This window comes from Balearica regulorum, chromosome 1 (assembly GCF_011004875.1).
Source record: "Balearica regulorum gibbericeps isolate bBalReg1 chromosome 1, bBalReg1.pri, whole genome shotgun sequence".
Classification (NCBI taxonomy): domain Eukaryota; kingdom Metazoa; phylum Chordata; class Aves; order Gruiformes; family Gruidae; genus Balearica; species Balearica regulorum.
The window spans coordinates 190,676,760-190,700,594 of record NC_046184.1 but is presented as its reverse complement, the minus strand read 5'-3'; the positions used below and the strand labels follow the sequence as shown (position 1 = coordinate 190,700,594).

The following is a 23,835-nucleotide window of genomic DNA, read 5'->3' as shown; positions in this document are numbered from 1 at the left end:
TAGTTATTCTTTGGCTAATTCTGTCTAAACTGCGTTTCATAATGTTAATTGATGTGCTTCCACCTCTATGTGTGACACCAAAATAAAATTGATCAAGAGTAACAGAGTTGGCTTGAATACTCTCAAGCTGTGAAAAGTATATTTTTCTAAAACTTCTTTTTTTAATGATGACATAATGAGATAAAAGTTACACGTGATGTTTTTCATGACCTGAATTTCTGATTTTGACAGGTATTAGCACCAAAGATGGTACTGCCAAGAAAGATAAAGACTTCAGAGGAAAAGCCCAGAAGCAGGTGCAGTTTAATCCTGGCCAAACCTTAGCTACATGGCGAGTGCGGATTTTGAGTGATGGTGAACATGAACAGTCTGAGTCCTTTCAAATTGTTCTTTCTGAGCCTGTCATGGCAGTTCTGGAATTTCCTGATGTATCCACAGTGGAAATTATTGACCCAGGAGATGGTAAGAACCTTTCCAGAACTGTACTGCCAATATGTGCATATACTAAAAGATTAACTGGAGGGCAAACGCTATGAGTAACAGTGGATAGTAAAGCTTACCTTTCCTCAGAATATTTCTGAAGCCAGACTTGGGCATTGGGTATTTGTTTGTCATATGTCACTTTAAGTTATTCATGAATATGTAACTAAAGTAGCATGCTTTGATGAAATACCTGCATTTTTCCTATGATATAGTATTTTTTTTGTTTTGTTTTGTTTTCATTTTACATATAATGCATTTTTGGTGCAACGTATTTGCAAACAGAGTGTATCTGCACAGGTGGCTGGAGGCTGACTTGATTTACTCTGCCATGATAATTCGTGTAGGAGAGGATGGTACAGGAAAGTCCAGGCTGGCTGGCTGGTCCCAACAAATTTGGGTCTTGGAGCGAAGTAGTTGCATCAGTTAGTGCTTAATATCAAGCTGAGAAGTTCAGTAAGGGTAAGGTTCATTAGACCAAGTAGAGCACAAGCTGTGTCAAAAAGAAATAACATTATTGTTAAATGTAAATGAAGAAAGAAGCTGATTTAAAAAAAAAAAAAGTAGACTGTGCACTGGTTACTTTGCTTTTCAGACACTTGAACCTATGGGCCATGGTAACGCAAAACTGTCCTTAAGGAATCTTTCAAGTATTGGATGACTGTAACAGCTTGTTTTATATAGTCGTCCCTAATGAACATTTGAAGAGGACTGGACAGGAAAACTGTCAGAGGTTTCTTAGTTTCTAGTTACAAATGCAAGTTAAACCAGAGGTTATCTGACATCCATATTTAGTCACTGATACAAATAGTGCTTAACTTGAAAAGCAGTATGTATGACAGAGAAATTACTTGAAAATGTGTTCATTCTTTCTGTGTTTTCTATGATCAGTGAGATCGCACAACTTAAGAGAATTATCTGAGTCTTCTTAATGCCAACCATAGTTTTTCCTATATTAAGACAAAATTTTTACAGTCCCAAAGAATTTGTAGCAATTATACATGAAGTGAAGTTGCATAGGAGAAAATCAAATTCATGACTGCAAATCCAGGAATACCTCAGGAAAAAAAATAGAGAGCTTTGAGGGGAGGGACTGGGTTTCCTAATCATCTTGTAAAGAACAGCATATAAAAATTTCAGATGCTAACTGAATAGGAACCATCAACAGTTTTATTCTGCTTCCAATAAAAATTATTTTAAAATTAATTGATCTGGATGGTGTAGTCTTAGCACCAAAATAGTGAGCTTGTTTGGAAAGCTGTTCCAGCCCCTTGGTGTATGGCACATTAGTTAGTGGTTTATTCCAAAAAGAGATTACATAAGGTTGTGTTTTCTTATAGTAGCTGAGATGATGTACGTCATTTTTCTCTGAGCTTTTATGTTCATGAAGTCTGTTAACTTTTGTAGTGTCATTATACTCCTAGCTGGATAGTTAAGAGAGAGATAGCAAACAGAACAAATCAGATTCCTACACTTTTTTGAAGGATAGAGTTTTTCATTTTGTCAACTTAATTCTGAAGGGAGAAATAAAAGGAACACATAGGTTTTTTTAGTGTTACCTTCTGTTTTACTTTAAAACAAAAAGGTAGAGATTTGGTGTTTTTCACTGAATTTTTTACTTGCTTGAATAGTGAAAGTGTCTAGATCTTTTCAAACCTGAATTACAGCATTTATAAGGCATGCTTTTGACCTTAAGTCATGCTAGTAGTATTTTCCAGTTGGAGAAATAAAACCTGGAACATGGTTTCAAAGAAGTCACATGACAGTTTTCAGAACATTGTTTGCCAATGTACTCTGAAATAATGAAAAAAATTGCATTGTGCAGTCAGCTGATACCACTTGATTTGATATTATACAGAATTATATTCTCTTTGGGTTGCAGTCATATTAATGAAACTGTAAAGGTGCTTTATAATTATATGCATAACCATTTTTTTGTTCTTGAATTTTTGAGGGAACAAGAACAAAATCGATCCTGAATCACAGTAACAGCATAAAACTCATAAATCTGTTTATAAGTATAAAGTAATGAAGGGGTGTAAAATGCATTTTAGTGCTTTTTTCCCCCTGAAAAAATAGATCTGACATTCTTTGGTCTGATACATTTTAGGGTGAGGTTGCTCTCCAGACTCCACTGACTGTATTGTCTAAGTCTCCGTTGAGTAAAACAGGAGCGTAGACATGTAGCCAACTCAAATCTCCAAGTCAGAGTAAGATAGCAAGAGGTCACTCTTGCGTCCTCAATGCCAAATGATTTTCATGGTTATCATGGTGCAGTAAGTTAAAAAATGGCTTTGCAGAGCCACAGCTTGTGTGTGAGCTGCTATTGATGCTTCTGTGATTAACAGTTAATAATGACATACTGTGGAAATAATAAAAATATAGACTTTGTGGACAAATTCTCCAAACCGTCTTGCACCATTAACACTAGATAAGTAAATTAGTCACATTAGAGACTACTTAGTAAGGAGCTGTGAATTCAGACCTAATGATCTGATTTTATTTTCCATTTCTCAAAGTCTAAGAAACTCTACTTCTCTCACCCTCCAAGTTTTTCTTAAAATTTAGCGCCATTGCTGATGAATACAAGTTATTTGTTGCACTTTACAATATGCTAAAATGCTCCTGGCTATTTTACAGATGACCTTATAAGACCATAAATCTACATAAACAAATGTGTCCGTTCTTTGCAGAATCAACTGTTTTTATTCCTCAGTCCACCTATACTATTGAAGAAGATGTTGGTGAATTATTTATTCCAGTCAGAAGAAGTGGAGATGTGAGCCAGGAACTGATGGTTATCTGCTACACACAACAAGGTAACAGAATCTAGTATAGACAAAAAGAAGGCAAAAATGGAAAAGAGACAGAAAAGGAAAAATATTTGTTCCATTTATTGCATAATAAAAATGTTTATAACTCTGTTAATTACTTTTTCATCTAAATATCTTCAGTCTCAATTGGAAATGTATTCATCTTTGCAATCTTTCTTAGAGTATTATACAGCAGAGACATTCTCATGTTCCAAATTTGTTAGGAGGTGAAGAGGATCTGTGTTCTTTATCTTTATGCAAGATTTTTATGTAGCTGAAAGTGATCCGAACTGAAAGCACTGCAGTGGTTGCCCAGGATAGCCTTTGCTTGTTTGTATCTCGGAAAAATTGGTATAAAATAATATTACTTAATTGTCATCCTTCTTTCTCTATCTGTCAATCTCCAATTGATTATATCCACACAGAGCATGGGGTCTCCGCACCCATGCTTTTATTGTTACTTTTCATCTAGAGAGATGAAGCAACATTTTTGATGAGGTGATCTGGAATAAAAATAATTTTCATCAAATTCTATCTGTTCATAGTTAATTTCTGGTCCACTGGTATCTTCAACTGATAAAATATACTAAAGGAGTTAATTTGTAATCCTCAGAGGGTCTCCTTTGTCAATCTGTGTCTCTTGTGATTGATAGACTAAAATATTCCTTCTGACTGAAAAACTGCAAAAGAATTTGAGGAGCCGTGTGCTTGCATTGCATCATATAGCAGAAGTAGTTTGTCCAGGGACCTCAGAAATGTGGCCTGGTCAGAGGTGTCAGCCCATCTTATCACCTAAAAGTAAATAGAAATTAAAAGATCATGAAAATAAAATTTAGCCTCTGTGAGGGGATCATTATAACCATGGTATGTATTGTGACTCTTTTCCTTTTATGCCACAGGAACAGCATCTGGCACTGCCCCAACCTCTGTACTTTCTTACTCTGACTACATATCCAGGCCTGAGGATCACAACAGTGTTCTACGTTTTGACAAAGACGAACGAGAAAAAATGTGTCGGATAGTCATTATAGATGATTCCTTATATGAAGAGGCTGAGACCTTTGATGTTTTGCTGAGCATGCCGATGGGTGGAAGAATTGGTGCAGAATTCCCCAGCACTCGAATTACCATTGTACCTGACAAGGATGATGGTAAGACATCATGTAATAAAGTGATACTCCCAGTCCAGGACAGAAACTACAGGTAGCATCAAGCTGAAATCAGCATGTAGAAGTTGGATTTTTACACTTCTTCCTGGTGGTTAAAACACATGCTGCTTCCATCTTGAGATGTGAAAATACTATTATAAAGCTATGTGGGTTTTTTAAAGAGTTTAGTATTGATATTTTATGGTTTGACCAAATCACATGAGGAAATCGGGAGTGAGGAGATACACCTTTCCATTCCATCACAGTAACAAGCGTGATCCAAAATGTCACCCTGCATGGGCACCCTTATACATGTGATTCTGAGGTTGTGTCCACAAAGCCTTCAGGCCCAATGCATTACGCTTCCAAAGGCCATACTGGAGGCCCTGATGGACCAGAAGCCATCTAGCAGCTGCTGAGAGGCTACCTAGATTCCTCCTGATTTGATGCTGCATTTAAATTTCTGACTAGAAGTGTCCATGTATGTTTCCCATGTCTTTTTAATAAAGCAAATAATCAAAAGTCAGTAATGTTGCTTTAGAAATCCCCTCCATAAGGAAGAGCTAACAGCATAATGTCCTTTGTTCAAGCGGTCAATAGCCTTGATATATTGCATTGAAAGGGGCATTTCTGGTGGTGATTAGAGAGAGGTCTGTGACTAAGGAAGAGTAGAATTATCACACTGTATCACCAGCTGCTTTGGAAAATACACATAAATGTTATTATAGCCTCAAGCCTCTCTTTCAGTGTCCCTCATGTTGGTGTTGCAACTCTCTTTCTAGGAGTGGTAGCAGAAAGGTTTCCTGGTGCCATTTCCCTCATTTATACCTGAAGTTTGGAGGCTGACACCTCAACTGTGAAATCTGTGAAAGGAATACTGATAACCTATTTTAGTCATCTCTATGATGCTGTAAAACATCTATTGTGCCACTGCCATATTTCCTAAAGACTAATGTGAGGAATTATGTAGTACAGTACTCTTTGAAAGTCTGATGCCAAGATATATGGTTATTATCAGCACAGTGATTTCTCCCTAGTTAAGAATATAAAAGACAGCTCTTAAAGGCAGGAAGTTGACACCCATCTAATTGCATCGTAAATAGTCTGCTTGAAATTTCTCACGTGTAATCCTGTGACAGAGGTGACTTTGTTTTCTTTGTGAAGCATTTGAGTAATCATATAACATTAATAAATACAACAGTTTTGATATAACTCTTGTGTAAAGTAAGATCATATTAGATCATATATCTAATGCAAGTGGAAATAGAAATATGTTTATCTGACTTTGCTGTGATAGCAAATACAGGTTTATTTCTGTAGGTTTTTTACAACAGTTTGGCTTTTTGAATTGTTTTGATGCAATCATGAACTTTACGGTTTGCAGATAGCAGAGCATAGAATATTGGGAGAGTAGCTATAAAAAAATATATTCATGAATAAGCTGATTACCCAGCTTTGAAGACATTCTGACCACTTAAAATGTATACAGAAAGTTTGGAGTGGGGAGAATGTTTCTCCAAGAGATTATGAAAAATAGAGATGAGCTGATATTAGAGCATCTAACTTCAGTGGGAATCTCAGTGCCTGGGAGAGAACAGTTTTATATACTTTTTTTAGCATTTAAAAGAAGATATTGTAATACAATACCCTGCTAGTCGCAATTGAAATTCTGCATAAATAAGCAGGAGATTTTCAGCAGTGTTGGTTATTATTGTTTGCAGTGCACAACATTAATTTTAATAAGTTAAAACAGTGTACTATGTGAAATGAAAAAGCATTTTCTTTAGCTTTTAACAATAAAACTTAACTTTGAAAATGCCTAAGATAGAGGTAGATAAAAATTTTAGCACATATATAATAGTCTATGAGCTATAGTAATGTTATCATACTAAATTTTGTAGTCCACTTCAGTCTCTTTACTTCACAGCTACTGATACATTTTTTGTCATTGTTTGTTTAAATTCATCTTCTACTTAAAGTTTCTTCGGAAAAATGTCACAGTTGTGATTTCTCTGAGTACTGTGACTGGATTGACATTATTCACTGACTTCTTCAGGTTAAAAGATACAAACCGCAAAGGTCAAAGTTTAATAATACTACATGAGATCTTTCCTATGGAAGTCAAATCAGCATTAGCAACATTACCTTATCTCCTCTGGCATTCAATGCAAGTTAATTAGGAAACATTCACCTTCAGCACCTATCATCAAAGTCTTTCTTCTTCTTTTATTTCTAGAGAAGACCCCTAGGGTCTAACTAAAATTGCTGAGTTGCTATACAATCATGACAATAAACAAGAAGTTAAAGAGGTGTGCCCAATTTTCTAGTGAACCAGAGTATATTAAAGAAATTCCTGGCAACTGAATACTTTAATTAGAGATTATACAGTTGTGCAGTGCTGCCAAAGCAAAATCTGAAAAAAAACCCCAAACCGAAACATAGTGTGCAGAACATGTACAGGTATTTATATATTGAGAAAGATGATATTAAAATTGGTGCTGCAGTTGGGACATTTCTTATTTTGGAAGGGACTTTTCCTGATAGGTCCTGAAGTTGGAGACGGAAAGAAAAGAGGAAAAAGATTAAGTTAATGGAATACACAGCAAAGTAAGTTGTGCACGGTAATCATGGATTGAAAGTTTCATGTGCCACTACTGTTTAAGCACTAAAAAATAAAAACATGGATCTGTTTGAGTCAGAGGTGCTGCTTACTAACCATTAACCACTGGAAGAAAAGCATGCAAGGGAAAGACCTATGCAAACCATCCACTCTTGGGACAGCAGTAGCCTCACTTGGTATTAGCCATCTATACAGTTAGACATCTCATTCAGTCAGGTTATGCCAGGATCCTTCTATAGTTAATGAAAAGATTGATGTACTCCCAGGAACCATCCTATTCTAGGAGAAGTATCTAAACTGTTGAGGTCAATCTCCATGTGTACCTTGTGCGTCTGAATGCCTTGATTTCTGACAATACGTATAAACCCTACCCTTAGAAATTTAATTTGCCATTCATAAAAACATTACTTGGCATGAAGGAAGGAATTCTTTCTAATTTTGTGTTAAAACCCCTCCTGCTATGAAATGCCATTAAACAACAGAGACATACATGGCTATTCCTGCTTCATAAAATAAGTATGATTTCTAAAGCAAAATCTTAATCTAGTTGAAATCTAAAAAAAAGAAAAAGAATGCTGAAGAGTGTTTCAATAGGTATTTAGATGTTCAAGACAGAATCCAAAAACCAACAAAAAAATTCAACCATTTCCATACAAATGTGGATTTGTGTTACTAAATCTAGCCAGAATTGATGGGCTGAACTACTTGTCTTCATGCCTCTCAAGGACTTGGGGGATGAACAGAACTCCTTGAAGAATTTGAGTTCAGCTGATTGGCTCAGAACATAACTATCCTGCATGAAAAGCACGGAGTTCAGCATAAAGCTCATTTGGAGGAGGCACTTTACATAATAGATCAATATTATGTATCTAGGAAAGGGAAGATAAGGTTGCTGTGCACTTTTCATTCCCCTTGGAGAGAGGAGTCCTGGAGTTCAGTCTCAGACCTTGAAAACACTTGGACCCCAGTCTTCCATGGAAATGCTTTAAGCCCCAGGCACTTAGCAACTGAGCAAGATCAGCCAGGAAGCGCTCGCTGTTCCTCCAGCTGAAGCTGTGACTCTGAAATCATTTCAGATATCTAGAGAAAAAATGAGATCGAAGTCTTTTGTTAGTATTCATCTGGTAATGAGGAGCCTGTAATTTGGTTCCAACACTAACAGCGTTGCTGTGGTGTGTGCAACAAGTCTGATACAAAATGCTTTACTGCTTGCAACAAGGCTTACAGTCAAAGCTTTGCTCTCTATAGCCAAATGTTTTGATTGTCGGACTGCTGATTTGGACTCTTTCTTACTTACTTTCTTTTGTATTGTGAGCAAATTTTAAACTCTTGGTTTGTAATCACATTTGGAAACCAGAAGAGAAGAGGTGTGATGAATGCAGAGCTGAAAGTTTGCAGCTAAGAGGAGAATGCTTATAATTATTTTGTTTGCTTCAAGTTTTTTTTGTCAGTGGCTGTCTTCCCATGTGATTTTAATCCAATGCTACTGTATTTAGTGTTGCTATGAGAGCACACAGCCTTACAGCCAAGCTGACAAACAGTCATCTTGCCTTAGTGGAATTGTTGAAGCCTCATGCTGTTCACAGCAGGAAGTACATTAAATACGTTTGTTCCACTTCATTCGCATTAGATGGGCAAGCAGCCGTTCAGATTTCTTCCTGACATTTCTACATCAAGGCTGGGAAAGCAAAGGACTCAGATTTATGTCAGAGGTTGCTTACCATTTTCTTTATACCTACTCAACAGAATCATTCATATCATCCACATGATAGAGGATAGCACTATCTGGGAATATTTTACAGCTGAGTAAACTGAATGATGGTATGATCATGGTATGGTAATGCAGAAAGCCAGTGTTAGAGGTCAAACAGAACAGATTAATCCTCTAGTCTTCTGGAGATTTCTTTAAAACATTTGCTGTCACTCCCCCTACAGTTAATTAAACTTTGGAAATCCTTAGACCATGTTCTGGAATTCAGTAGCTACTAGCGCAACTTGCTTGGAGTAGTAAATTCCGTATTGACATTTTCTATCTATAGCCTGAAAAGAGGCAGAAAATCAGCTCTGCAATGCTACATTATAAATATATGCTTTGCATTAAGTCTCTCAGTGGGCATACAGTATCAATTAACTTTCAATATGTCAGAAGCCAAATTTCCAACTGATGATAATTAAATCTTTTATTAGTAATGTGGTTTGTCAGAGGGACATCCTTATCTCACACGGCTATATGGAATCTCCTTATTTCCACTGGCCTCCAAGGCAGGCAATCCAATATGTCTTTTTTTTTTTTTTTACTATAGGTGTGCCATAACTTTAAACTGAATGAGTAGTTGGTTGATCTTGGTAGTTAATATCTGCCAGTCCATTTGTCCAATTTTAGTTGCAACCTGAACACTGTAGGCAGAGTATGCCCAGTGTTATATTACAGACTGGAGTCATGATTTGGTCTTCATTCTCTGGAGATGACTAATATAACAAGCTAGTTGTTCTTTTTTCCTCTGTACAGCCATCTATGACTACTTTCTCCCTTTTCTATTTTTACAGTGCCTGTGGGTCTGATGCCTCTGGCACTTCTGTGCAGGTTTTAACTTCTTTTGTCCTCTCATTAGGTAAAATCTCTATGTGAGCCCTTCTCTTTCCCTAGACTGTGGCAGGTGGCCAGATTGGCAACTAATCAAGGGAAAAAGTGGAAGACAGCCAATTTATGACACATGTTATACTCTTACTTTATTTACTTCTAGTTTCCTGTTATCACCATTTCAAAAGAGTGAAAACTGTTCAATTTACGATAGCCTTAAAGATTTTGGAAAGTCCCCCTTTCCTGTCTATCACAGAAACAAATTAATGTCATATCTTACAGTAGGACATTCTATAAAGGCAACCCAGTGCATTTATGATTTGCTTTTCTATCATTATCTGTTACTGACAGTTTATTATATGTATGTGTATGCAGGTTCACACTCACACATTATATATATATGAACTAATGATGTTGGATTAATCTCATCTTCACTTAGCTGCTTAATAACTAGGTATATAGTCTAACCTTATGATCTAAGCTCCTTTGATATGAAAGGAGGACAGACCATGACCTCCAGAGAGTACGCTGTCACATCTGTTTCAGATGGCTCCTTTACAATAGAGGACTCAGCTGGTGGAGCAGCATATCTCTAAGCCTTCACTACTGCAGGTTCTTAAATGGTTAGCTTACATATACATTATTGCAGTTCTGTGTGAATTATAGTAGTATTTCTAGGAGAGTGTTGAAACATAGAAAACAGCTTTTGGGTTTTATACTCAAAACACATAAAATAGTTGATAAGCAGAAGATACAAAATCACATGAACTGTAGAAAATTGATACTGTCTGTTAAAACTAGAACGAGTTAAATGAGATGGTGTGCTTTCATGTACTGATGTTGTTTTCCAGAACCTAATGTTTTATCATTGGTTTATGACAGTTCACTCAAGAGTACATTGAAAATCTTTCTCTCTCCTGTCTTCCTGTAGCATGTTATATTTTTTTATGGCTTTGGTCTTTGTACTACAGATCTTATGTTTATTATAGACTGTTTGAAAATGTAATGAACGCCTAGGAAACCATTCTCAAATAATATTTTGTTCTTGGTTGCTTGTGATCGTAGGGAGTGAATTTAGTGACCTAGTGAGTGCTTTGTGTGTTTAATATTTGGATCATCAAGTTGTATAGGACATCTTGGTGCATTCAGTTTTCCTAGGGTTTCTTCAGATCATCTTCCTTCCTCTGAAGCTCCTTATAATGAGACTTTGCCATTTTGCTCATCAGTCTTTGAAGACTCAAAGGATACTGAACAACAGAGTAACCAGTGTACCCCATTGTACTTTAATGATGTTGATTCTCCTTTTGAATGTGTAAATCATCAAAGGATTAACTCCCATTACTGTCTGTCAGGCAACTCTCTTCTCTTCCCTCCCACACGAAGTCAGAAGTCCAAAAGAGAGAATTCAAGAACTTTTAACATACAGCAGAGCATATTTTCTGTCATTAGAGCTCTGCTTTTGTGGTCTGATAAGTCTGGCAGTTGTTCTGTTTTAAATTCTGTTCTGTCTTCTCTACCGAGTCCCATCCTCAACATTAGCTCCTGTGAAGAGACCATGGAAGATCTCTTGCATATTTTTCTTCTCAGACCTCAGTCAGCTAAATGTGTTCTCATTGTATGTGGGCAGAAAACCTTGTAAGAAACTGTTTCTGCCAGTTAAGCAAACTGAACATAACTAGCATTGCAAATGATTAGTAAAAATGCAAAAATCTAAAGTCAGAATTGGGGCAGTGTCTTCCTTAGCCTCTCTTGTGATATGTTCAAGATGTCTCCAATCCAGAAATGTCTGTACAAACATATAGCAGAAGATATATAGTTTTAATAACTATCTACAAGAGTGGATAGGATCATAATTTTCTTTAAAAAATGTCATACAAGCTGTGCCAGAAATGATATACAAATCCAACAAGCCTCCAGGAAAAGAAAGTATTTTACATTTCTTGGTTATGCTATTCCTCTTCTGTGTACCGTTCGTAGTAATGATAGTTATGATAATAGTGCCTCCCTTCTTCTTCATTTATTCTTCAATGAAACCAAACACATTTACTACTTTGATAAGATTCAGATTTTTAATTAATTTGGTTCAAATGAATTTAACAGCCTCACTTCTGTGCCTGGTAAGATCATGGAACAGATCCTTCTGGAAGATACGTAGAAACATACAGAAGACAGGAAAGTGATTAGAGACAGCCAATATGGCTTCATCAAGGGCAAGTCCTGGCTCACTAATCTAGTGGCCTTCTGTGATGGAGTGACTGCATCAGTGGACAAAGGAAGTGCTACAGATGTCATCTACCTAGCCTTCTTGAAGGCCTTTGACAGAGTCCCCCCCAACATTCTTACCTCTAAATTGGAGAGACATGGGTTTGATAAATGGACTGTTAGATGGACAATAAATTATCTGGGTGGCTGCATCCAAATAGTTACACTCAATGTTTCAGTGTCCAAACAGAAACCACTAATGAGTGGTGTTCCTCAAGGGTCCGTAACGAGACCAATACTATTTAATATCTTCATCAATGACATAGACAGTGGGATTTGATGCCCCCTCAGCAAGTTTGCAGTTGACACCAAGCTGAGTGGTACAGTTGATGATAGGTTGGAGAGATGGGATGCCATCCAGAGGGACCTGGACAGGCCTGAGGAGTAGGCCCATGTGAACGTCATGAAGTTCAACAAGGCCAAGTACTGAGTTGGGGCAATCCTCAATATCAGTACAGACTGGGGGATGAAAGGTATTCCGCCCTGCACAGAAGGACTTAGGAATATTGGTGGATGAAAAATTGGACATGAGCCAGTAATGTGTGCTTTGCAGCCCAAAAAAAGCCAGCTGTGTCTTGGGCTGCATAAAAAGAAGCATGGCCAGCAAGTCGAGGGACATGATTCTGCCCTTCTACTCCATTTTGGTGAGACCCCACCTGGAGTACTGCATCCAGCTCTGGGGTCATCAGCATAAGAAAGACATGGAGCTGTTGGAGCGAGTCCAGAGGAGGGCCACAAAAATGATCAGCAGGCTGGAGCACCTCTTCTATGAAGACAGCCTGGAGAAGTGAAGGCTCTGGGGAGGCCTTATTGCAACCTTTTAATATATAAAGGGGGCTTATAAGAAAGACAGAGAGAGACTTTTTACCAGGGCCTGTAGTGATAGGAGAAGAGGCAACAGTTTTAAACTGAAAGAGGGTATATTTAGATTGGACATAAGGAAGAAATATTTTATAATGAGGTTGATGAGATGCTGGAACAGGTTGCCCAGAGAAGTTGTGAATGCCTCATCCCTGGAAGTGTTTGAAGTTTGTTTCAGGCTTTGAACAACTTGATCTAGTGAAAGATGTCTGTGCCCATGGCAGGGTGGTTGGAGTAGATGATCTTTAAAGGTCCCTTCTGACCCAAACCATTCTGTGATTCTGTGAAAAATTGCTCTCAGAAAATGCACAATTTGGATTTATTTCAATCTTTAGAATGTTGTATCCTTTTTCTCAAAGTCTAATGGTTTTCATTGCATAAGGAGCTCACCCATTTTCAGCATGCACTTACTTTTATGAAGGTCCAGGAATTCTCTCTTTGCTATTGAGTGTCCACAATTTCCTCACTGTCTTCCTATCAGCTCTCATTACCAAACAACAAAATGCTTGTTTATCATTGAAAAGCCTTACTTGTACTACTTGCCAACCAGTGGAAATCTCAGCTGGGGAGAAAATATAATTGGCATCACTATGACTTTGGGCTTTAAAATCTTAGAGATCAAGGTCGTGTTTTAAGTGGATGATGTTACCAGGTCTTATAAAGAAAACATTCATAGAATGAGCTTTTGTGATTTGGTGGTTAGGTTTCTTGATATGAGTGTAGGTGTGAGGGACACACTTTGGAAGAGAAAAATTGAAAATAATATTCTCAGAAAACCTCTGGTTTTGCACATATACTTATTCCACTCAGACCCTTTCTAAGGACTGCTTTTTCTGCAAGGCCCAGTAGTAAACTAATTACTCAATTAAAATGTGAAAAACATATTTAGAAATGGCTATATGCTATATCTTTATGTAGTCTGATTTCTGAAATGCTGCTCAGCTTCTCCTAGCATTTCTGTTTGTAGGAGTCCTCATTTGTTATCTCATGGGTGAATCACTGACTGTGAGCTCCTTCATGTTTGGTTTCCTTGTGAGGTACCTTCTGTGTGGTATATTTAAATACTTCTGCCAAGCCTTCTCATTTATCTGCCTGCCTCTGTTTCACCAGTTCATTAAGAATTTGTTACTGATGCTATTTCCTGGGCCTCTTACATAAAAATAATCTCATTCTTTTTAAAAATAGAACATGTAGAAGATTCTGAGTTGGTTTCATGCTCTGTGGGAGGTCTAGCCAGTAGGAAAACGATGTGAAAGTCAGAGGGTTGCTGCAAGCAATACCATCAGTTTGGGTGTTTCCCCAAATTCCAAAGTGTTTGTTTCTACAGCTATTAGTCTTTATATTTTTATTTACATTGGTAAATGAGGCAATTATCTGCATTATGGAACAGTTTGCGCAAGTGATTGGAGCTTGGTGTACTTGTAGCAGGAAAAATCTTTTGGCCCTATCCTCTGAATCTGAACATAGGAAAAGCTCATCTGACACCTGTAATAGTCCTAGTGGTGACAAGGTCTGTAGGTTATACCCTGAGAATGGGTGCAATAATCGTAATAATACTACCTCTACTAATAAATATTTTCATGTGTATGTTAGTTCACATATATATGAATTTGGTATTTTGGAAAGGTAACAGTGTTTCTCAACAAATCAACAAAGGTAAATGAATTGCTTCCAAGAGAAGGTCACTTATAATAATCTCACACATGAGCCTTTCTCCTGAAATTCCAGTTATATCTGGGAGACAACTTAAGACTGTTCATTACCATCTTGTACATAATAGTTAACTAATAGTTGAAAAATTCGTCTTCAGTTTAAAGGCACACATCTTGAACGAGTTGAGTACAACGTGGCTTCACGCATTCAGATGTCTTTACTCTCCATGATGGAGGCATACTCTGTAGCTCATCTAGTTATTACTGAACGATTATGAACTGCAACCTAACATTAAGCAAAATCAGAATTACTCAGTTCTTCAGGCTGAGGTGACCTGCAGGCTGTCCTTGCAGCAGGGATGGGACTGACAAGAAAAGGAAAGAGGTCACCAGAGATGGGCTAATCACTGTGGCCACCTTACTGCCACCCTCGGTCTTGCAGCTAGGGCTGCAGTCTACTTCCTTTACTGTGCTACTTTGCTGACATTTGACTTTTACTTATTCATGTAGCGGAGAGGTTAGATGTACATTCCAGGCCTGCTAGGCAGGTGCTGCTTGTGAACTGAAGCATGGATGCACTTTGACATAAGGGGTGAATTAACATGTAAAGGTCTATACTGAATTAGTATGTATCATAAATTAATTAAATGTGAATCATATATAATGTTTTCATAGCAGTTACGGAGCTCGATTCACACTGTGTTACTCTACTGAAATTACTGGGTTAAGCTGCATAAAATGAGAGTAATTCAGTCATTAACCAGTCCAGTCAACGTATGGCATTGCCTGTGTAGATTTAAAAAAAATATGTGATTTTCTTACAAAATAGAACTGGATTTGGTAAAGGTTGCATTAATTTGAGTCTGCTCTTTTACCTGTTAAAATGTTTGCAGTATTCTTTAAAAAATCATTTAAAAAATCAAATGGGCTGTTGAGACAAATGGAAATGCAGGCATTATTTGCTTGAGATAACGTGTGTGGCAATTTGGCGGCAACTAGTAATTTTGATTCGGAGGTGAATTTACTTTTTGATTGCAAAAGTTATGACAACAGTGCTAAGAAGATGAAAGCTGTTAAGATTACAACATATGAATTTGAAAAGTAATCTGTTTTGACCACATCAAATAAAAAGCTATTGGCATTTACACAATAGGTACCTGCTCCAGAACTGAGCTCTGACTGTAGTCCTGACCCCTGCTTCTACAGCATTCAGCACAAATAAATGACTTGGCAAATTAAATTCATTGTGCTAAATGCAAGCTCAGTTGCTTGTGTAGCTTCAAGTATGTGCAAATAGCTGTAGAATGGTGCTACCTAATTTCAGATGTTAAAGTCCTCTTTGATAATATCATAATATAAACCTTTTTTGTAATGGACAGTTTTTCTGAACTTTTCTTTTGCTCCCATTGACATGCATATATGAGAGAGATTACAGAAGTTGACCTTTACTGCTATTAAACAGTAAATGCCCATTCCTTCTCAAATGTAATGGAACTCATGTTCTTAACTGGTCTATCTACAACTCACCCCCTTCACGTTCAGAAAGGTGGAGTGCCTTGTGTTGGGTATAGACTCAGCAGCTCAGTCATTTATTGCTAGCTGTGATACTGAAATGTAAGTAAGCATTGTGCAAGAACGTATACGTTGTCTGGGTATGAGCCAGGTCGAGTTCGGAGGAAATCCAGCCATGTTTGTCTGTTGTTGTGTCCAAGCTAATTAGCTGTGTCAACCATCTGGGCTCATTGCTTTGGACTCAGCATTGCACTAGCATGCCTAGACTTTACCAGAACAGGCTGGTAAGCTTACAAAGCACCGTTTTGCACCTTCTGCACTACCACAACAGTTTTCTGCTAGCTCTGGCAACTCGTAATGTTCACATCATAGCCTTGTTTGTACTGTGCATGGAAAGAAGGATGGCAAAAGCTTTTATGAATAAACAGTTTAACACCACTGGAAAAGATCAAGCATGAGTTTAGTTGTAATGACTGCTTCTTCTAGTTCCAATATCTAAATATTTCAGAGTGGCAGGTCCTGTTTTCTTCTATTACTCTCCTCCTGACAATATATACATATATATATATATCTCTCACTGGAAGAATATATCACTGAAAATCACTTTAGTATTGAGGCTTATCAAGGTGTCAGCACAGAAGAGTCTGTTCTTTTGTGTTTGTCCTAACTATCCTGCCTTAGGTATTATTTGCACTGGCAGCCCAAACTGATTGTGGCACCTTGCATATCTTACAACCAACCTACTCTTTTGCCATGTTCCTCTAAAGCAGATTGTAAGGATATTGTTTTAAAAACAAAAGTCTCCTTGGAAATAAATATTTTCGTGCTGTCTCATTGATTTTCTGATATACATTCAAAGATAGACCTATTTCTAACAGCGTGAGAAGTGTGTTTGTTTTCCTGCTTGATGACAGACTAGTGCTGTAGTTGATATACGCTCCTGACTGTGTAAGTGCAAAGGCAAGACAAAGATTTCATTTCTGTGCCAAGAAACCTGGGACTAAAGCTCCTAACCTTTCTCCTCTGATTATTGTAACTTCGTGCCAGTGAAATCTGTGGGTCTGAACAAAAAACTCTAAAAAAACCTTTCCTCTTATTTCAGTAATTTGCAGTGGTCTCTCTCCAGAGTGATTAGTAGATTAAAGACCTGCTGTAAGTGAGCCTGCAGCCATTGAGCAGAGTGTTTTCCAGCCATGGCCTGAGAAAGACAATGCTTTCCCTGTTAGTAGCCTGGCTTTGCTACTTCCCCTGGGGAGCTACTAACACAGCTTACAGGAAATGAACTTACAAAACACTTGTAAGGATTTGTTTCCTAGGATGGGTAACCATGCAGAATGTGCCTTTCATTGAAGATACATGCCTCAAAAAGTGTGAAAAACTCACTCTGGAACACAAGGCAAGCTAACTGAGGGTTTAGGCATTTTTATGTTTGGCTGTGACTACAGGAACAAACAGTTCATGAGGATTCTTCTTCAGCAGCAGTAAAGCAAGCGCTAGGATAACACTACAAGAAGTCAACAACATTTTCTTTTACGTCTTCCATCCAGTTTAAGGCAGGTCATCTAAGTTCACTGTGTAGTCAATGAGTAGAAGGGAATGCTTCTAGAGCTCATCAGATTTTACTCACTGCAGTGGATGAGCCATTTCTGTATGCTCATTATGCTGGGAAACCTCCTGGAATTGCCTATCCTTGCCCTTGAAAACTGAGAGCAAGCAGGCTGTGAATGTGAGTACCTCTCACTTAAGTGCTTAAAATTAAAATGAGGTGGGGCCAAGTCCAGATGTAGCTCCGGAACTACCAGGACATCAGTATAGAGAGGATGGGATTATAAAACTGAGATTAGACTTGGAAAAATGTGCTAAACTTTAAAAAATACTTGTTTAAGAAATTACATGTATTAGATTTGTTAATATTTTTAACTACTTTTATCTAACCATTGGCACATTTGTAACCATTTGGTCTTAGTAGAAGTTCTGTATTTTTCACCTCTAGAAGTTGGATGAGCCTTTTTCCATCTTGAGAATTTTAGAAGATCATTGTATGTCTGAAAAGGTACATTTCTTTGCAGATCTAATATCCAGTTCTGTGGTATCTCTGTAAGTAGAACACTTATCAAAGTTAATAGTACTATATATTACATATAATAATACAAGAAAGTCCAGAGACTGTATCCTATTCACCTATTAAAAACATTTCAGATAAGAGCTTCACAGTCCCAAATATAAATGCAACTACTGAGAACCCAGTCCCTACAGGCAAATAATGTAAGATTGATGTGTCTGTCTGTGCACACAAACAGACACACATTTAAATACACATAATGTTGAATAAAAAAAAAATTAAATTGGAACTGAAAGTCTTTTCATCTACCAAAGCTAGACATTTGCCAAGTTTGTCTTTCATTCTGGAAAGGTTGATAACCTTGATAATGCTCAAGCAGGTCTATGAATCTGGACTATTACTCAGTAAATACATTCAGTGCCATCAATTTGTTCCAACCCATGATTTTAGTTTTAGCAGATAAGTAGAGAGGCAGCTGCATTTATTTTCAGTGATGTGGAATTTTAAGGGGTTATGTTTGTTTGCTTGTTTTTTAATAAATTATTTTGTCAGTTGTGAAATACAGGAAAAGTCTTGAAAGCAGAGGAGAAAATACTTTTATCCAAAATTTATAATTTATGCAATTTATATATGAAATTCTGAAACATTTAGGAACTGCTACCTTCTCAGATAAAATTTTGGCTTAGAAATAACCAAGTAACTACGTTATATTACTTCTGTTTAGTTTTAATTAAAATCCTATTGTCCAGCTTTCTGTAAAAAGAAACAAGCAATCTACCACAGAGGAGATTGTTGCCATACACTGTGTAGTCTGTCAGATTGTCCTCAAGTACTTCAGAAAAACATAGCTATTTTGCCTGTCTGGTTTTCCTACAAGCCTCTCCAAAACCTTCATAATACAATGTCTTCACAATGTTTGGCTGTCGTGGTTTAGCCCCAGCCGGCAAATCAGTACCATGTGGCCGCTCGCTCACTCCCGGTGGGATGGGGAGGAGAATTGAAAGAAAAAGGTAAAACTTGTGGGTTGAGATAAGGACAGTTTACTACGACAGCAAAGGAAGAGGAAAATAACAACAGTACTTAGAACATACAAAGCGGGTGATACACAATGCCATTTGCTCACTGGAATGAACACCCATCCCAAGCAGTGACTCCTCCCCGGCCAGCACCATTTATATACTGAGCATGATGTCATATGGTATGGAATACCCCCTTGACTAGTTTGGGTCACTTGTCCTGGCTGTGTCCCCTCCCAGCTTCTTGTGAAAATTAACTCTATCCTAGCCAAAAAACAGGCCATAGGCTTTACTGAGCTCAGTTGTAGTCTGAAACAGGTTCTTCAATTCCAAAACATTTGTTCCACTGTAATAGAAGTCATAGGTTTTGCAACATACATATAATCTTAAGAAAATTTGGCTGAATCATGGAAATGATAGGCCCAACTTCCACTTACCATTAAAAAGGAGTTATGTCTCACCGTTTGGGTAAGTTGTGGCTTTTCTGTATGCTAGGCATAGCTCTGTAGAACCATAAACATTTCCAGTCATTTCCTTTCATTTTTTTTTTCTTTTTTCTCTATGCTTGATGATGGGGAAGCATTCATAGTGCCTCTTATAGAGCACTGATTAATTGCTGTAATCTTTGTCAACTTAATTCAAGTTGGCCCTATGCTGTATGGTATTTTCAAGCACATTTGTGATATTGTAACCTCATGATTATAATAAATTCTCACTAGGCAACATAAGAAAATTGTGATGAAATGGAGAATTTGTGTAGGTCTTCAAATGACATCCCAGACTTTGGGGAAGGTAGGTATGATTTCTGCTGCACAATGGGAAAACTGAGGCACTGGCTGTGTGTGCTTACCCTTATCAGTTTGAAACAGGAATGGAAGGGATAGCAAAAGGGAGCTGATATACATCCAGGATGAAACTGGGCTATGTTCTTAAGCCTGTTTCCTTTGTGAAATTGTTGTGGGTAGAAAAACTGAAAAAGGGAGAAAAAATGAGGATAAAGATATATCTGGTAGGTGGGATAACACTTAACCTCCCTTGCTTTTTGCTCTTCTTTCTTATAAACTGTGGAACTTAAATATTAAGATAAAAGACTACTCACATTCCAGTGTATATGAAATAAGATTGATTTTGTTTTAAATGCTAGATGCGGGGGAACTAAAATTAAGTATTTGCCCCTTTGGTTACCTGGAAAACATTTCCAAAAGCAGCTCCAGTTATATATCATGTTCCAGTCTGGTTTTAGCAACAGGAATCTATGAGAACATTCAAGTTAAGGTTTCATGATCTATATTCACTCTTGTCCATTTGCACCAAAGTGAAAAATGCAAGGAATTTTCTGGATTGTGCACAGGACCCAGCTCAAATAAGTTTAATGAGATAACTCATTTGGTTTCGCACACAGATTCATACCTGCTGACACACAAAGTTGAAAATGTAAGAGGCAAGAAAAAGATCACAGCGCTGATATAACAATTGCTGCCCTAAAATAAGCAAATGAATTCTTGAAAAGAAGCCAAAAATACCTAGAAAAATTCTAAACCTTAAAAAAAATGCTTTATTTCACTTACTGGAAAGAGCAAAGTGCTCTCCATTGTCTAATGTGGATTTTATGGTCTCTTGTTACCTTCAACGTAAGATAAAAAATATTTATGCACATTATTCCTCTTTCACCAGAACCAGCATTCTACTTTGGAAATGATGAATACTATGTTGATGAGAGTGCTGGCTATGTTGAGGTACGTGTCTGGAGGACTGGAACAGATCTGTCTAAAGCTGCGTCTGTTACAGTGAGGTCTCGCAAATCTGAACCGGTAACTGCAGAGGGTAAGTTATTGTTTTGCTCTAGATTCATAATACTCAATATGTCTCAACAACAAATGCTAGTACATTTGGTCTTGATATAGATTTGACTACACAAGATGAAATTTATTATGACTTTTGTTCTTAGCAGATCTCTCCGAACAAGTTAAGTAGTTATAGAATTTCTCTCAAAGAAACAGGAGTAGGAGCAACTGTGAAGTCCAGCACTGAGACAGATGCCTTCAGACACTCATAAAACACTGTCCCACAAAGGCAGCTGATTACTGACTCGACAGCATACTCTGGGCACAGTTATAATCATGGGTGGCGTGCAGAGTTTGCTCCTCTCATTTTTACTGTAGACAATGAGAAATTATGATTTAGTGTCCTGTTCTACAAAAGGATTGCCACAGCTGTGTGGTTCAGTGATGCTTTGACAGAACCTTTGTCTGCAAATCAAGCGTTAGTGTACTCTATTTTTTTTCTTCACAAACCATAATGTTTAAAACTAAGACATTCATATAGAGACAGCATAAAAATTATCTTCCTTAAATGCTTATCCTGAGTGTAACTGGGCAGTAGAGTTTGTCTTCTAAACTAATTTTCAGTGAGGCAAAGTTGTGGAAAAGTTTATTGCTTTTCAGGAATATCTAAACATCATATATATGGATCATACATAACATATGGTAAACATTGTGTTTCTCATGAAAAAGAAAATTATGAAGTCTGAAGAAAAATATATGATTACTTAATTTCTTAACTTGCTTTATAAGATCTAATGTCTTTATCTCATCCTGAATATTTAAGTTATTTTATTTCTGGGGGAAAAAAAAAACATATTTCCTTACAGTAGGAATCTTAATTCATTGTGCCAGCACTGCTAGGATTCAAAACTGGGAATGCACAGCTCTTGGGCTTTCCAGTCTGTTGGTCACAGCCTGAAAGCTCTGACATGGCTGGCTGCCTGTAAAGCCATGAACCTGGTTCTTGGTCTTCCACAGAGCAGCAGTGGATCTGCTGCACTGAGCTGCCAGTCCTGACATCCTGCCTTAGCTTGGGGGTAGAGCAGCAGGGACTCTAGCCAAGTGCCCGTCTAATAGTGGCCTTTAATCTTGCCAAATTTTGCCAAATTCACAGAATTCCAAACCCTATTTCAATTTCAATTAAAGTTTCCCCCAAAGATTTGTTTCAACAGTTCTGCTGCTTATCTCCTCCCCAAAATGAACATTTAAACTAAGCCCTTCACTACAGTCCTAAATAGCTTTAATGCTTTGGATCCAAGATACAGTGTCGTGTTTCAGTCAGTATCTTGTTTTGTTTGCTTCCTTCTCATTGGTTTTTTATGGCTTGGCTTACTTTGCTCAAAACATAAAAGCAAGCCAAACCCAGAGCAGTCTGTCTTTAACAGTAAGGTGCCAGACCCTACCTGACATGGTCTGAGCTGAATTTGATTCTTTTGGTTTCCATTCAATCAGTTTTACACAGCTCCTCTGAACAGCAGTTCTTCCTTATAGTCAGCTCACTGGCTTTTTCTCCTTATCTTTTTTACATAATAGTCTCAAGACTTCCAACTTCGTTACAGAATAATATGAACTTTCTTTCCAAAAGACTTTGCTTCATCTCCAGAGTCTCTCTCAAAGCTTTATGCTTAGTTTCATTTCTCACAATGAATTTTATTAGTTTTAGTGGAATAACTGTTGGTTTACAACAGAACAGAATCAGCCCTGTTTTGTGACTTGTATCACTAAACAAAAAGTGACTTAATATCGACAAAAATAAAGATTTTTTGCTTTACATGATTGCCAAAATTCAGCAAATTTTAAGATTATATTAAAAAATAGATTTACCTAAAATTAACTGCCTAATTATAGATATTTTTATTTTTAATTGCATAGAATCATAGAATCATAGAATGGTTTGGGTTGGAAGGGACCTTAAAGATCATCTAGTTCCAACCCCCCTGCTGTGGGCAGGGACACCCTCCATTAGACCACGTTTCCCAAAGCCCCATCCAACCTGGTCTTAAACACTTCCAGGGATGGGGCAACCACAACCCTGTAATGCTGTTTATTCATTTGATATTTTTTATCTCCTTTTCATTGGTAGCTGGAGTAGATTATGTAGGTATCAGTCGTAATTTGGATTTTTCCCCTGGAGTCAATATGCAGACGTTTCGTGTGGTAATTCTGGATGACCTTGGACAGCCGCTGTTAGAAGGAACTGAGAAGTTTGAGATTGTACTAAGGATGCCCATGAATGCTGCCCTTGGAGAACCCAACAAGGCCATCATCTTCATTAATGACTCAATCTCTGACTGTGAGTAATATTTTTTGTACCTTTTCAGATTTATGCAGGAGATGGATGACTGCAATACACAGACAGCACTTCTCCTTTTGAATTACACATTTTAGCTATAGACAACATGTTAAGTCATTTTCTGCATAGCTGCTTATGTTATATATCTGGTGCAATGCAACATAGCTGAATTTGAAATAGTGGAGAGAAGATACTGTAACTTTTGTAATTATACTTTACACATGCTTTTTATGTTTTTCTGCCCAGTGCCTAAGATGCAGTTTAAAGAATCTGTATATGTAGGCAATGAAAATGATGGACAGATTTCTGCCATGGTATACAGGAGTGGGGATATCCGATATACATCCACTGTGAGATGCTATACAAGGCAAGGTTCAGCTCAGGTAATGATGGACTTTGAAGAGCGTCCTAATACTGATAGTTCCATCATCACATTCCTTCCTGGTAAGCTGTTGATCTTATTTTAGAAATTTTTAATCTACTTTTGTTTTGTTTTGTTTTGCTTTGCCTTGCTTTGCTTTGTTTTGCTTTGATTGTTTTGTTTTAATCATGTATTTTCATAAAGTAGTGCTAAATATACTGCTCTGGAAAACCAAGGGTTTTTTCCACACATAGTGGGCAGAGTGCACACAGATAATATCTATTTTTGCTTCATTTCTGATCTAGAGGGTTAATCAATAGCAACTAAAGGGACATATCTTCACATAGGTCT

General features: G+C 37.4%; 1 protein-coding gene across 1 annotated transcript in view; it reads left to right on the top strand.

Moving 5' to 3' along the window:
• Positions 1-23,835, top strand: part of FREM2 (FRAS1 related extracellular matrix 2) — a 145,356-nt gene that overhangs the window by 81,636 nt on the left and 39,885 nt on the right. Inside the window, exons 4-9 of the mRNA XM_075741941.1 lie at positions 232-462; positions 3,174-3,299; positions 4,193-4,444; positions 20,682-20,831; positions 22,914-23,123; positions 23,370-23,567. Coding sequence (XP_075598056.1) covers positions 232-462; positions 3,174-3,299; positions 4,193-4,444; positions 20,682-20,831; positions 22,914-23,123; positions 23,370-23,567 — 1,167 coding nt within the window. The remainder of the gene's footprint in view (positions 1-231; positions 463-3,173; positions 3,300-4,192; positions 4,445-20,681; positions 20,832-22,913; positions 23,124-23,369; positions 23,568-23,835) is intronic.